The 14,310-nt window shown below is 35.8% G+C and overlaps 1 protein-coding gene across 7 annotated transcripts; it reads right to left on the bottom strand.

Moving 5' to 3' along the window:
- Positions 1-245: 245 nt before the first annotated feature.
- Positions 246-13,905, bottom strand: LOC147520981 (pre-mRNA-processing protein 40A-like). 7 transcript variants are annotated; one of them, XM_086592512.1, is made up of 29 exons: positions 13,826-13,905; positions 13,493-13,545; positions 13,325-13,390; positions 12,905-13,243; positions 12,609-12,806; positions 12,410-12,486; positions 12,209-12,278; positions 11,081-11,133; positions 10,918-10,975; positions 10,495-10,811; positions 10,328-10,400; positions 9,953-10,051; positions 9,771-9,839; positions 9,611-9,688; positions 9,420-9,506; positions 9,309-9,343; positions 9,023-9,128; positions 7,800-7,880; positions 7,337-7,429; positions 7,207-7,260; positions 6,975-7,082; positions 6,705-6,803; positions 5,272-5,319; positions 5,106-5,198; positions 2,982-3,089; positions 2,810-2,874; positions 2,612-2,714; positions 616-906; positions 246-503 (listed from the first exon to the last, which is right to left on the bottom strand). In XM_086592512.1, the coding sequence occupies exons 2-29, from the start codon at positions 13,523-13,525 to the stop codon at positions 366-368; spliced, it is 3,039 nt and encodes a 1,012-aa protein (XP_086448638.1). In that variant the 5' UTR covers positions 13,526-13,545; positions 13,826-13,905; the 3' UTR covers positions 246-365. The 7 variants fall into 7 exon arrangements, with proteins under 7 accessions (XP_086448638.1, XP_086448636.1, XP_086448639.1 ...); XM_086592510.1 differs by having other exon boundaries at positions 9,953-10,054; XM_086592513.1 differs by having other exon boundaries at positions 13,493-13,527; positions 13,826-13,872.
- Positions 13,906-14,310: the final 405 nt, after the last annotated feature.

A 14,310-nucleotide genomic window follows, 5' to 3' on the forward strand; every position in this document is an offset into this window, starting at 1 on the left:
CTTTCCAAAAAAACTCTCACCTTCAAATAAATAGGAATCTGCCCTTCCAATTTATGGGGATAGGTTGGTAATCCCTACAACTCTTAACAACCGGAAGCTATATTATCCCTAAAAACAGACGTGCTTCAACGCTTCGTTAGTTAGCAAGACCAAGTGGTGATAAGTTAGCAAAAAAATAAAAATAAAAACATATTTAACATAGGAAAGAATTACACAGAAGGGAAGGCAAAATGTCGATAAGTTCATTTCAGCCAAAAAGTAAACAGTTGATTGCTATTATATTTTGTCAAAAGATTTTAAAAAGAAAAACAAAAAAGACAAATTAGATGATACAAATAACATTTTGTAGGAAGTGTTGAAAAGAACTACTGTATCTCCCCATCCTCTCCAAGTTCCCCATCTTCAAGCTCGTCATAAGAACCATTTTTACGGGAACTATCCCTGTGGTCTCTTTTATGTCTCTTATGTCTGCTTTCAGTATCAGACTCAGGTGTGTACGCATGCTGCAATGATGAATAATAAAACTTAATTCTTCTCCAACTTCTAGCACAAATCACAAAACAAAAATAATACTAGAAGGAACACTGAATATATAGGATCTTGGCAAGTAGCTACCTTTCTAGATTTTCTGCGATCGCTGCTGTGTCTGCGTGACTTCTTAGAATCTTCTTTCTCATCCTTTTCTGAGCTTACATCATCTGTAGCACTTTGGTGTCTTTTTCGATGTTTTCTATCCTTGTCCTTTTCCCTTCTTTTTTCTTCCTTCATATCAGTTACATCTACATTATCACCCTCAGTTTCATCCTTCCTAGATCTTTCTTTCCCCTTATCTCTTTCACGATCTCTTTCCTTATCCTTTCTCTCTTTCTTCTTCTCTTTCTCTTCTCTCTCTTTTTCCTTCTTTACCTGCAAATAACAACCCAAAGGTTAGGTACAATCTCTTGCATAAATTCCTGAGAAAATAACTAAATCGATATACAATATGTAAACGGATAGATTATTTTTTGAAAAATCAGTTATAGAAAAGATTTTTCTGAAAGATCAACCATTCTCATTCCCAGGGGAAAGCGTTCACAAACCAGGGTATAAAACACAATGAGATATTCCTAAATTGAATATAGTTCAAGTTTTCTCCAACTTGATCTTTAATAATTTTACTGGATAGGGAATCCGCTCTACTAGATACAAGCTGAATGTCAACTAAGCACTAATCCAGGAAATTTGTTTGTTAAGATAAAACACAACTTGTCAAGCACAAGTATTTGATAGTACACCCCTCCCCAACACAAAAATAATAATAAAAATAAAATAAACAATCACGTCAAATCTGGCCTCTCTAAGTGACCTAGACCCAAGCCACATAGCTCAGCCTCGTCCATATTTGGGTTTTCTCAAATGGAATCGACATAGTATGTCAATAGATCATTACATCATATAATTTAGGACAACTTCCTAATTGATGCGGGGACTAAAGCTCTGTGCTACCATCACCTCTCAAGGGCTAGATACCTTCCCAACATAACCCCTAGGACTATCCCCAACGGGTGTCACACAACTTGAAACAACAAAAAAAAATAGAAAAGAAAAAGAAAAGGGAATAAAAAATGTATGAATGGTTTATTAGGACAGTATATAAGTATGGAGATCAATATAGGTTTTTTATTCTATCAAATTTTTCAATAGTATAATTGGTCTACCGATGTTGACAGTTATACCAAAGAATAAGGGTCCTACTATTGACACCCTCCAAATTGTGTTGGGCAGGCCCTGGTCCAACTCGGCCCAATTTGGAGTCTGTACTTATGTTGCACTACACAAGGTCCCGTACACCCCCACCCAATTCACCAAAAACCGAGAAAACCAATTTCAGCCTTCGTGTCTTTCTTCTCTCTTCGACCATTCTCTAACCACATTCACCAAATTAGCATATAAAAATCAACGCCATATCGAAATAGAGTAGAATAACTTAAGGGTTAAACTTGGTTGTAATAGAGGAATAGTTCGGGTCGCGGTGACGCGCCTAAGAAAAATAGAGAAAGGGGAACAAACACGTCGGCATCCGTCCGTAGACGGGATCTTCATATTTTAAAAAGTTAGGGTCTTCCATTTTATTGTTTTGATTATGTTTGATTAAGTAGCTTAGGACTTAGGGTTTAGGACTGCTTTAGTTATGACTCGTGAGTTTTTTATTTTTCAGGAGTCAATGGGGGGGGGGCTATAAGAGGTTGCTAGCAAGTTAACTTGATGTATTTAGGGGGTGCCCAACACAAAACACGTTTTTTAGGTCAGGTTAATGGCAAACTTATAATAAATCTTTTTTTTTAGAGTTTACCCAACACAAAATGGAAGGTGCCCATAGCGAAAGCCAAGAATAAATATACATAAAACATATAGATTTGTCAAAATATTAAGTAGTCCCCATAGATTAGCACTTCATATTCTTCACAACAGAGACATATCCCCAACTAAAAATCAAAAGCATGCACAAAAGATGCTTTGGACAAAATATTTATAGAGTACAAGGAGAAACTAAATTAAACAGATGTATCAAGTGTAGCCAAAAATACAGACGAAAGAACAAAAAATGTAAAACTTCATTTAATAAAAATACCTTTTCTTCCTCTCTCTTGCGTTCTTTTTCTTTAGCCTTCTCCTGCAAGAGTGTGATGTATTCCTCAAATACCTCTCGCCTAGAGCTCTCTTCCGCAATCACTCTTCCAAATATGAATCAAAACAACATTAGAGAAATGTCGTGTTTGGTAATCTAATATCACAAACTAAGGTGTTAGAAATAACTAATATGGAATACCTGTACTCTTGGCTATCTTCAAAAAGCGGTTTGCAATCTACCCATTCCGAAGATGCAGTTATTTCCTAGAATAAAGCCCTCAAGGTATTTAATTGTCAGACAGTACATAAGTAAATAATTGAAAATTACATATGGAGACCAGAGCATCCATGTTGAGCATCCAGATGCTAACCTTGATTGAGTATAATAGATCAGTGAAATCATCTGCTAGATGTTGCTGTTTTTTAGCTTCTTTTTCCTCCTTCTCCTTGACCCTCTCAAGCAGCTCATCAAATGCAAGCTGCAACAACACTACATTAGATTATTTGGAGAAAAAATATAGAACAACAAACACCATCAGATATGCAATAGGTGGCAGATATACATAAGGTGTGCATAAAAAAAATTCACATATACTTAAGTCAAGAAGATGACAATACAGTAACCCTTTAAGACATAAATAAAAGGTGATCTAGCACAGCAGTACACCCAAATGTTGACCAGTACAACCAAATGCACACACATGAATGAAGTTAAAGATGAGGTAAAGTATTGGAAAGGGTCAAAGTTTCTCACATAATGAATGTGTAGAGATTTCCTTCGTTTTCTTTTCTCTTTAGATCCCTCTGCCATGCTCATATCTCCTCCCACCCTTGGATTGAAGTCAAGACTCTGCCTGACATATACTCCTAATCCCATATCTAAATTCTGTACATATTGTTACTAAACATTTGGTGGATTTTCTTTGATGGAAGTTTCTGCTCCAACCAGGTGATTTGGTATTACATATTGCGATGAAATCTAGGAACATATAAATGACTTTATAAGTCACTCAAGTTGTTGGCCTTAGGATCTCCTCAATATCCACGGTTTGGTAGCAGATAAGGAAGCTCTCGTAGTCTTCTTCATCTCTTTCATTCATTTCTCTTCAATTTCTTCTCGATTAAACCACTCAACTCTTCAATTCCAGAAACTTCTTCAATAATATTGGGATAAAAGCTCTCATCTTTCCACTTACTGCTCTCCCAAATTATATCCTCTGCTTTATCTTCATCATCATAATCCGCCAATGCAAAATCCTAACATGGTTACCTTTAAATTCATCAATTTTCTGATAATAATAACACCATCTTTCTCCTCTTTCACATCTTTTCTCCCAAAAAGACACCCCGCTGTGACACCACCAATTGTCTTTGCCAAAACCATTGACACCATACCCATTCCAGTTACATTATTGGATGAAAGAGAAGTTCATAACTCGGGGTTGTGGATCATAAATTTTGTTTTTGTTTCTTTTGTTTTTTTTACAGATTCCTCACCAATTAAAGGTTATTTATCTAAAAAACTCTGAAAATCAACAAGAATGCGTAATTTGACTAATTTTATTCAATTGCAAGTTTTAGAGGTTTGAATTATGTGGAAACAGGCTTGCCAATCAAACAAAAAATTATGTGGAATTAGGCCTTACGAATTTTCTGCTCAATCTTCTTCTGTCTTCATATAGTGCTATGGAAATAACATCTTTATCCTAAAACTGGTTGAACCAACTGAACCACTGTTCGCACAAAAACCTTTGCAAAACTTAATTACTCATTTCCTTTTTCAACTGTTGATATTAAAGAGATCCTAAGGCCTACAGCTTGAGTTTGTATGTCATTTATATGTGTCCCTAGATCCGTCCCTTACATAAAAGATATACCATCTGCTATTATATTATTCCCAACTTCCAGTAGTTACCACGCAGGACGAGGGTGAGACAATCATGGTGATTCTAAGGATAGAAGAATGATCGAGATACGTTCTTTCTGATGATCAACCACACTCTATAACCTTGTAAGTTCAGTCAGGATACCTGAGGAAATGCACATCAAATCTCACGTATGAACCAACCATAATGTCTCTACTGGTTCCCTAGGTCTACTTTGTCTTTTATTTTTTAATGATAATTTTACTTTCGAAAAAATAAATAGAAATATTGGGCTGTGTTGAAGACAAACTATTGATTAGACATTAATTTAGATATGAGATTTAGATCTTTCAAAATCGTCCCCAACGAAAATAAAAATCATATACGCCAATGACTGAAAAGAATGAAAAAACGAGTCTAATCGAGTCAATCCAAGATATCCGAGCAAGATTGTCAAGATCATGGACAACTTAAGAGATTGGTCCCTCCAATAAAAATAAGTCTACTAGTCAGATAATAACTTGTGTGCTTGTAGATCCATAAAATAATCCTCGTTCCATAACACATTGTTCTGAATGCAACCTTACTCGTTTTGCTTATGTCTAGAGAGAGAGGAGAGTAGAAATCTACCTTAAAGTTAATATCTGTTATTGGCGGGGAGCTAACTTCCTCATAGATAGCAGCCTTGAACTCCTCCAAAGTCCAGGTTGAAGCCAAAGTAATCTGAGACCAGACATATTAGACACCAAAAATAACATGATTGCACCAAAACAGAACCTCTTGGAATATACATCACCTTTTTCAACTTAACAGCCTCCTTAATTCGACTTTTATCTTCATGGTACTGTACAGCACATAATAAAAAATGATTTTAGGTAAAGCAAATTACAAGCACTATATAACTTCACTTACAAGACAAGAATTTTGCCAATCAGAAACCAAAAAGAAAGACAAAACAATGTTAAAATTGAAAACCAAAGTCTTTTGAAGTTAATACACAGTCGCAGTACGTAATAACCTCTCCACATTAGTAAAGAAACAGTTCTGCAGACTTCGTTCGAAGGATGAGAAGTACTATAGAGGCGAAAAAATGAAATCTAACTAGAAACCAAATTACATGTCTAATAGTCATTTGGACTAATGCAATGAGTTTACATGAATTTTCTTTCATCTAACTCCTTAACAAAGAGAGCAATATGCTGATAAAAAATATCACTTGTAGAGCGAATCTCTCACACTACATTACAATTATTAAAAAACAAAGAGGGGAATATGCTTATGCTCTACCAGTTGGTCTGGGAAAAGAAGCATTGGATTCATTTAGCAATGCACTGGAGAGTCCACTTGATATGTTCATTCTTAAGAACCGCCTTCAACTAAAACTAACTTACCAGTTAACATATACAATATTGCTACTTATTTTAATAACTATAAAAATATCATGTTAACTTATTACATACTTTCATCTATCAATTTAATTAAACACAATTTTAAAAAAAAAATGCAACTTCAAAAAAACAAGCAGTGTAGGATAGGGAACATATTTTCTAACGTAAATAACACATGCAACTAGTACTAGTTGTTCCAGAAAATGCAAGGAGGTGCAAAAGCGCCTAGCTCATAGGCGAGCAATGCCCTAGACTTTTTAGAAACTATATCTCAATACAATACCACGGGAAATTATTTTTAAAAAAAACAGTACTTCATGATAATGCACAAGAGATCTCCATCCCAAAAATTTCCCACAAATCCAAGTACACGTACAAACAAAAATACTTTATAAAATGGCATAAGAATTCTCTAATAAAAAATCACCTATTTCAAATAGAAAGTACAAAACAAAAAGTTTTGAACTAGTCAAAATAGGTCCTTTTTACCTAATTACACAACAATGAAATTGATAAAACATAGTTAATCATTGAGGTCTAGGAATCTGCTAGTGAATCAACACCTAGCTATCATGTTGAGTACTGGGTAGTAGATGAGGAAACCGGAAGATTAGCAAGTCTAAAGACATTAATGCCGATATTACCAATTAACGGGGATTTTTACGTGTTAGGCACATATATGCACATGTCTCTCTGTGTGTATGTGTGCAAACATATCAAACATTACAGATATCAGATTATCAAACGATTACAAGCAATAAAACCCACTCATCTGAAAGCATAATTGCAAAAATGTTGTGAACTATTACAGAAGAGTGGAACATCATGAAGAGAGTGGAACCTGTTTCTCAAGTTCTTCAGCAACATCTTCAAACAAATCTTTTGGTGTTGAACCAGAGGTGCTTGACGATACTGCAATATATGCTGGTGTTTCTTTTACCTAATTACATAACAACAGTAATATATGAAACCAAGTTGAAACTAAAGCAAAAATATCAATAAATTCTTTCTTTTTCACAATTTAAAACTATAGACTATTCTTTGTTCATTTCCACTTTTCTCAGGTAGCAAGAGTCTAAATCCATCAAATAAAAAAATATATATATAATACCTTTATACAATAGTCACGCCAGTGAGTTTTTGCAGTGAAAGCAACATCTTCCTCCATCAATTTGCGAAATTCATCACGATCTTTTCGCTCAGTACGTCTAAGTTTATCCTGCATTTTTCATATACAAGCATAAAAAGGGAATAAGATTAACACCCCAAAGGATGTTGCCAATATAAAGAGAGGCAGCAAAGCACATCATGAATTCACGGTCAGTTACAGTCACTGTAAATACCTTCTGTATCTTCTTTTGCTCTTCTTCTTCTTGCTCTAACTCCATTATATATTCCTTGAAGGAATCAGTAAAAACTCAGTATATAGTTCAAAGGTGTAGTGTTGACAAACAGAAGAAAAGTGGTATTTACCTTAAAAACTTCCAACCGGTCAATTTTTTCAAGTCGCGAACATCTTTCATCATCTTCTAATCGATCCTGGACTTTCCTCCATAGGCTATTTACCTGCAAACTGAAAGCTGAGTCTAACATATATATATGCATAAAGATTAATAAAACAAACATACATAATAAAATTAATAATCTACTTGCCCCAAATTGGCATCAAGAAAAGGGGTGTCCAAAATTAATAATGTACTTGCCCCGTGAAACAAAACTTCAATGATTCGGCAATGTCTTGATTGCCAATGCATGTAGTAAAAGTAGGTGCTTCTCTTGTGAACATTTAAGTTGCAATGAACGTTTCTTTAGAGTTCTTTAGATAGGCATCTCAACTGATCCTCATCTCTGTGTTCATTTCTAATTTGAAATAATGGTAATTGACTTTGCTGAATAAAGAAACAACTAAATATGATTTTAGCCCACCGTTACATACCTTAATAAAATTACAAGATTTCAGAAACTGTTTATATTCCAATAAATTCTGCTTATGCTCTTCTTGCGCCTTTGCTCTTTCCTGCATCATAATCAATGAAATGGATATTAAAGAATAGCATTCAAACTTTGACAGTTTGACCATCTTTCTCAACAAGTGAAGATAAAATCAAAAAAATAGCTAACAAATACTCAAACTCAAAAGGGAAGGTAGAATGATAAAAAGTTACAAACGAAATTTGACATAATTAATAAGAACTATGTTAGATGGACACGCCATATTTTAAAAATAATCTGTGTCGGATACATATCAGTGATATACCTCAATTTTGATATTTCTCCGTGTCAGACACCTCATATTATTTCTTCAACTGACTAATAATTCATTAAACAAAAGTGTAAGTGTGTGTGTGTGTGTGTGTGTGTGTGTGTGGGTGGGGAGGGTGTGCATAAGCTACAACAATAGGCCAAGGTGAGAAGTGAAATGCTAAGTACCAGGTAACAACTTCCTTGCAATGTACCATATAGAGACGACTAGCATCTAAAGAACCGGACAGCATCTAAAGAACCAACATGCATAACAGAGAGAGAACAAAATTGAGACGAACCGAAGAACGAGGGTCTGTGGACTATAATGAAAAAATAAAGCAAGTAACATATCCGATGGAGTTTTGAGGAGAAAAGAGAACAAATGCTGAAGATCATAGATTTAAGAAAAAATATTGGGGTTCTTGTGGCAAGAAAATCGAGGGACACTTGAAAGGCAAACGGTGATTCATCAAAGTTAATTCTATTGATTGCTTTCTCTTTTCACCCTATTTGTAGTCCTCCCGGAGACCTTACACTCACACCTATGCCGAGGTGGGTATTTCTTATTTAATTTTTGTTACCAATAAAAGGAAATTTTGGCAAGAAAGGTGCCATGAAAAAGGTGCAAGGGTTTTACTCTTACCAGCATGTCTTGTGACTCAAAATTAGCAAGGAATACCAAATGACTTGAGTAAATAAAGAAGGTAAGGTAAAGACTAGAACACACTATAAGATGGGTTGCGAAAATTTGAAAACATACAACTTAACACAACCTATGACCTTCAATAGACTGGAACGGTGGAAGATGTCTTGTAAAGTAAAACTTAGATAGGTGGAATATACTTAATTAAAGACCACATGAGGAGAAATCACATCATTCAAACGTAGAGAAATTTGATAACAAGCAAAATTTACCTTTTTCTGAAGTTCCGACAAATAGTTTTCAAAAAGATCCTCGCAATCTCTAGGACGTTCAATAGCCTTGAATCGCTCGTCATCCTCAAACATGGATATCGCTTTGCTAGATAATAATTAAAGAATTCATATAGAGCGTTAGAAGTGACATTACATTTAAATAGTACTCTGCTTATACGGACTCAAAATACAAATAACAGCATAAAATACGTTGAAAGGTTTCAACTTTATAGCAAACTTTACTATCAACACCAAAAATCAGTGCTACTTAAGAAAGAAGACAAACCTCCATCTTGTAGACGACGTTAGTTCTTTGGACTCCTGTCAAGCAAAAGTATCAATTAGTTTCCCATCTTATTGTTGTAAATAATAGATTTGGGAGTACTATCTGTCTTACTTCTAGCATTTTCGTGAATTCTTCTCGAGACTTTTTTTGTTTAATGCGTCTTTCCTCGGCTTCCTGTTTTTTCCTTTGACCCAAGTACTAAAATACAAAAAGTACAAGTAATTACAATATCACTGATGACAAAAAACAAAGAGAGACGTAGAAGAAAAAGAAAATGAAGAACCATCATTGTGAAGGCTTACCTCATTAAACGCTTGCTTTTTTTCTCCAAGTGTTCTCAAAGCAGCATATCTTTTGTCATTAACTATTACTCTCATGGCCTGTAGTATTTTGATTTCATCATTAAATCAAAGTGCATATCTAGAAAGTAGAAACTGAAATATCGGGAAGAGATAAATATACCTGTTCCCAGCTCCAATTAGACTCAACATTCGCAGATTCCAAAAGTTCTTTAAATGCAATTTTTGCCTCCTAAAAGGATACATGACCAAAACTTCTTTTAGTCTGTACAAGTCAACTATAAAAAGGTATTTTCTACTTTATTTTTAATTCAGTGCTATAAAAGGAGAATCCTAAGCAAGCACCTGTTTACTAGCATAAACCAAAGGTTCATCATCAACTGACTTTTCCTCCAATGGAGTAATATTTATTTTTCCAGCAACTGCCATACCCTTTTTTGCTTCCTGCTAAAAGTAAAAACATCAGCATGATACGCAGTGCAAGTTAAATTAGCAAACTAATCACTATAACTATTAGATTAATAGGATCAAGTGCCTTAAACTCCATTGCAAGTAGAGAAATAAAAAGATCCATATGAAACCATATACCATCCCTAAGAAGATAGTACAAATGATGCTTGTCTATTTTGTATACTTATTGACTTCGGCAAAGGGAAACAGGAATTTAATCAGTCTTTTTCTGGCATAAGAAGGCATCCGATAAGAGAGAGAACTGAGTACCTCCAGATCCTGAACAGAGGCTACATCAGCAGAATTTGCAACATCTTGAGGAAGTAAATTCACGGAAGTATTCCTGAAACCATTGACAGCAGAAACAACAAACTACGATTATCCAAAATTCACTTCCAACAGTGTGTAAAATTCAAGAGGACTAAATAGGTCAATACGTCAATGTAGTGTTTGCCAGCACAGCAACAGAAACTCCATTCCCGGTGATCGTAGCATGTGAGGGAGTGACAGATGCCACAGGAGAGTGACCTCCAGCAACATTTGGTGCCACGGAAGGAATAACTTGAGTAGATTGTGATCCCAAGGACGCCACAGGCAGCGAACTCACAGCAGCAACAATCAATGGCTCCGAAACAGATGAGGTAGATGGTCCTTCGACTGTAGAAACATTTACCATACTGGCAGCTTGAGCGGTCACAGCAGCTTCTGGTTGAAATCCCTGACTAGACAAATTTTCTGCTTGCTCACGAGCCAACTGGAAGCATTATATAGCAAGATAAGAAAGAACGGAATAGGTAACTAGAAATTATTTAGGAGGGGGGAAAAGACCACAGATATGTGGAGAAACCACAGTAAGAAACCTTCAGGTCATCAGGAATCGTCCACTTAGATTGCTTTGTGACTTTATTGTAATAGTACCTAAAAAAATAAGAGACGTTTAACATCTGGATTCGGACTAAACAGTAAACATAAATAAAGTAAAGAATGCTGAATCAATTAAAACCAGTATAGAATGTCACCCACATTCTTCCATCTGGGGTCGTGAATTCCTTCCAGACAGTGGATGCATCCGCCCTCTGCCAGACAGATCGCAATTAAATTAGTAGAAGATAAATTATACATTGGACCATAGTTTTCCTCACAAGTTACAACAATTACAACAGGCAAATTCTCAGGGAGCAAAGGCTAAGGAAATATTACAGTCAGAAAAACCATTAGTAAAGATTTTGGCCTACAAAAGAAAAAAGAATGAGGGGTGCACATCACTTTGGCCACCGGTAATATATTTCATCCAACATCAGTAAAAATATACTGGTATGAATAAGCTACTTATCATAGAAGAGTCAGATGGTCATTGTGGAAACAACTTTGTTTTTTTTTGGATGGCCAGAATTTCTTTATTGCCTAGACACTTCAACCCCCTTTCCCCCAGTGAAGGTGGGAATCAAACCCAAGAAATTGGGCCCAACCTCTCAAGGCTTGACCAGTAGGCCACTGCAAACCTTCATGCAGAAAATTGTTAAAAAAAAAAAAAAAATCATTAATTTCTTGATTATCCAATGGAAAAGGCATAGAAGCATGGCATTTCATACCTCTTATGTGAGTGTTTCATGCACCCGTAAACACACCTTAGGAGCCAATTGAAATCAAGCAAATCTTATCAATGTAAAGAATGGCCAAAGTAAGCACCACAAATAGCAGGATTGTCAATGAATCTGGGTCCAATTCCATTAAATATTGGGATGATATTACCAGAGAGGCAGAGACCATGTTCATACTTCACACTATATAAAACAAACAATACACAGGACTCCCTTAACTACGAAAAAAAAAAGGTTTAAAAAAACAAAGATTGCCTGCCTTAAGAAAGAGAAACCCCGCCTTGAACAGTGAACCTACAGAGCAGTCGTATTTTTCTCCAGTATTTCCATGACATCTACAACCCAATGGAAGAAACATCGAAAGATACAAAAGTTTGCAAAATAAATGTATTATATATCTGATACATCTATGCAAAAATATGATAGCTAACAAGCACATGGAGATGGGCATTCTCCAAGATATAAAGAGATATTTTACTTGTGATTATTTGATGAGGGTAGACATACAATCCAACTATCTGAAATAAAGCCACCAAATGACATTACTCACCTCAATAGGCGTCATCAATTCTAAAGGCTTTTCCCAACTAGATTCTCTTGTCTTCTTGTTGTAATAATATCTGAGGACATCACATAGAAAATGCATGGGCAACTTTTAACAATTCTTCCACATACTTTAAGTGTATACTACAACTGGTCAATATAAGAAATCTCAAATCCAAGTCAGTCCAGTTCAATTACAACAACATACCTTCTCCCATCAGTAGAACTATGCTCTTGCCAATCTGATGATGGCTGGATGGTTGGGTCGGATTGGGTAACTGTATTCTAAAAATCGCAACAAACAGAAAAAGGCAAGAAGAAAACTCACTAAACAATAGCCAAGAATAAAAAACATAATACTTGAACAGAATAATAGATCAAGGAAGATTATATAGCTAGAAGCTTACAGGAGCTGCGGAAACCACCACTGATGGTTGCTGGACTGTCTGCAGCATAGTGGGGACAACAGGTGCACTCTGGCTTCCAGATGACAACCAAGGCTGTCCAACTGAAGGAATAGCATGTGCATGCATTTGAGATATTGGTTGGTACTGAGTTGAAACATTAATGTTATTTGGAGCTTGGCCGTACGAAGACGGTGCAAACTACAAGAGACCAATCACAAATAAATTGGAAGTTAGAAACCTGGAAACACTCTAACCAAATTTGCATCTGGCACAGAAACATTAACACGAAATCTTACAGTATATGAGGAAGGAGACATTGCCAAGCCACCTACACCAGAAGTATGATTAGTTGGAAGCTGAGTACCATGTTGCGGCTGTGTTGAAGAAGGTGTAATAGCCATGTTCGATTGACCGTATGACATTGAAAACGGTTGCGATGAAGGCGGACCAAGACCTTGCTGGGCAGGTCTCAGAGGCAACTGTTGCATTGACTGAGAAAAGTGGAGCTGCTGGCTTTGACCAGAACTTATTCCACCATTTGATACAGACATACCTTGGCCAACATGCAAATATTGTTGTGAACCAACTGCTGGTATAAACTGCTGTGTCTGGTGTTGCGCATTAGCAGGTTGGAACTGTAACGAATTAAAAGTTTCTCATGCACTAACGGGGAAAAACCGTCTAAAGAGACCAAGCTTCTAAACAGATGTACATACCTGCATAGACATAGAAGGTCCAAAATTCTGAGAGCCAGCAGACCCAACATAGGGTGGCCGAGGTGGCTTGTTATAGAAACAAGCAAATTTTCAGTCAGAGTATAAAACAATATGTTAAAAAAAACCAATAGCATCTCATACAACAGAGGGAATAGAATAATCTACTACCTGATTACCAGAAGACTCTGGATTTCCAGACATTCCTATAATGAGGGCAAAGACTGGGGGAAAAATAACAATCTGTAAGAAACATAAACACTATCCAATATATTTAAATAAATAACAACACTCGAGGATTTGCTTAAACATATTGCACGTTAATCACCTCTCCAAACTAATTATTTCAGACATCAAAAAAATTGTCTAATCACAAGTTAATTAATAGTTAAACGATTTCTAAATAATATTCTTCGTAATCGATTAAACTAACACGAAAAGGACCAAATCCTAACAGAAGAGAGTGAAGAAGAATTGATAATTAAAAACAAGGAAGCAGCTCACCAAAGTGTTTTCGCAAGCACTGCTGCTACAAGTTCAACATTCAACATCACAAAAAATGGTGGGCTTTTGTTGGTATTTATATATCTATAATAACATCGTGTGTAAACTCTACGCTACCCTTTGTGCGCCGTATGGGCCCTTATATTGGGCTTATTTAATGTCAGGGCCCATATGGCCTTGTTATTATGCACATAGAAAGGAAGGAACAACAATAAAACCCAAATACAACACTTTCAACCACCCCTTTCTTCTCATTATTATTCTCTGGAGTATTCGAATTTTTTTTTAACTCATTGTGAAGATATTATTCACAATCTGTGTTGCATTTGTCTGTGAGCATGATCGACAAATTAAAGTGACAATCAATCCGCAGCAGCTTGTCCACTATTTTCAGACACAACAGATCTTGAATCAAACTTAGAAGGAGGCTCAATAGTCTAGCATCATCATCTCTCTCAATGATTCTCAAATTGTCAATTTCTCTA

Source organism: Coptis chinensis, chromosome 2 (genome assembly GCF_015680905.1).
Source record: "Coptis chinensis isolate HL-2020 chromosome 2, ASM1568090v1, whole genome shotgun sequence".
In the NCBI taxonomy this organism is placed as follows: domain Eukaryota; kingdom Viridiplantae; phylum Streptophyta; class Magnoliopsida; order Ranunculales; family Ranunculaceae; genus Coptis; species Coptis chinensis.

Coding starts and splice junctions, on each gene's coding strand:
- LOC147520981 (XM_086592510.1), bottom strand. CDS start 13,525: ATGTCTGGAAATCCAGAGTCTTCTGGTAATCAG. Junction 2,875..2,981: donor ATCTATTATACTCAATCAAG/GTTAGCATCTGG, acceptor GCTTTATTCTAG/GAAATAACTGCATCTTCGGA. Junction 2,715..2,809: donor GAAGATAGCCAAGAGTACAG/GTATTCCATATT, acceptor CATATTTGGAAG/AGTGATTGCGGAAGAGAGCT.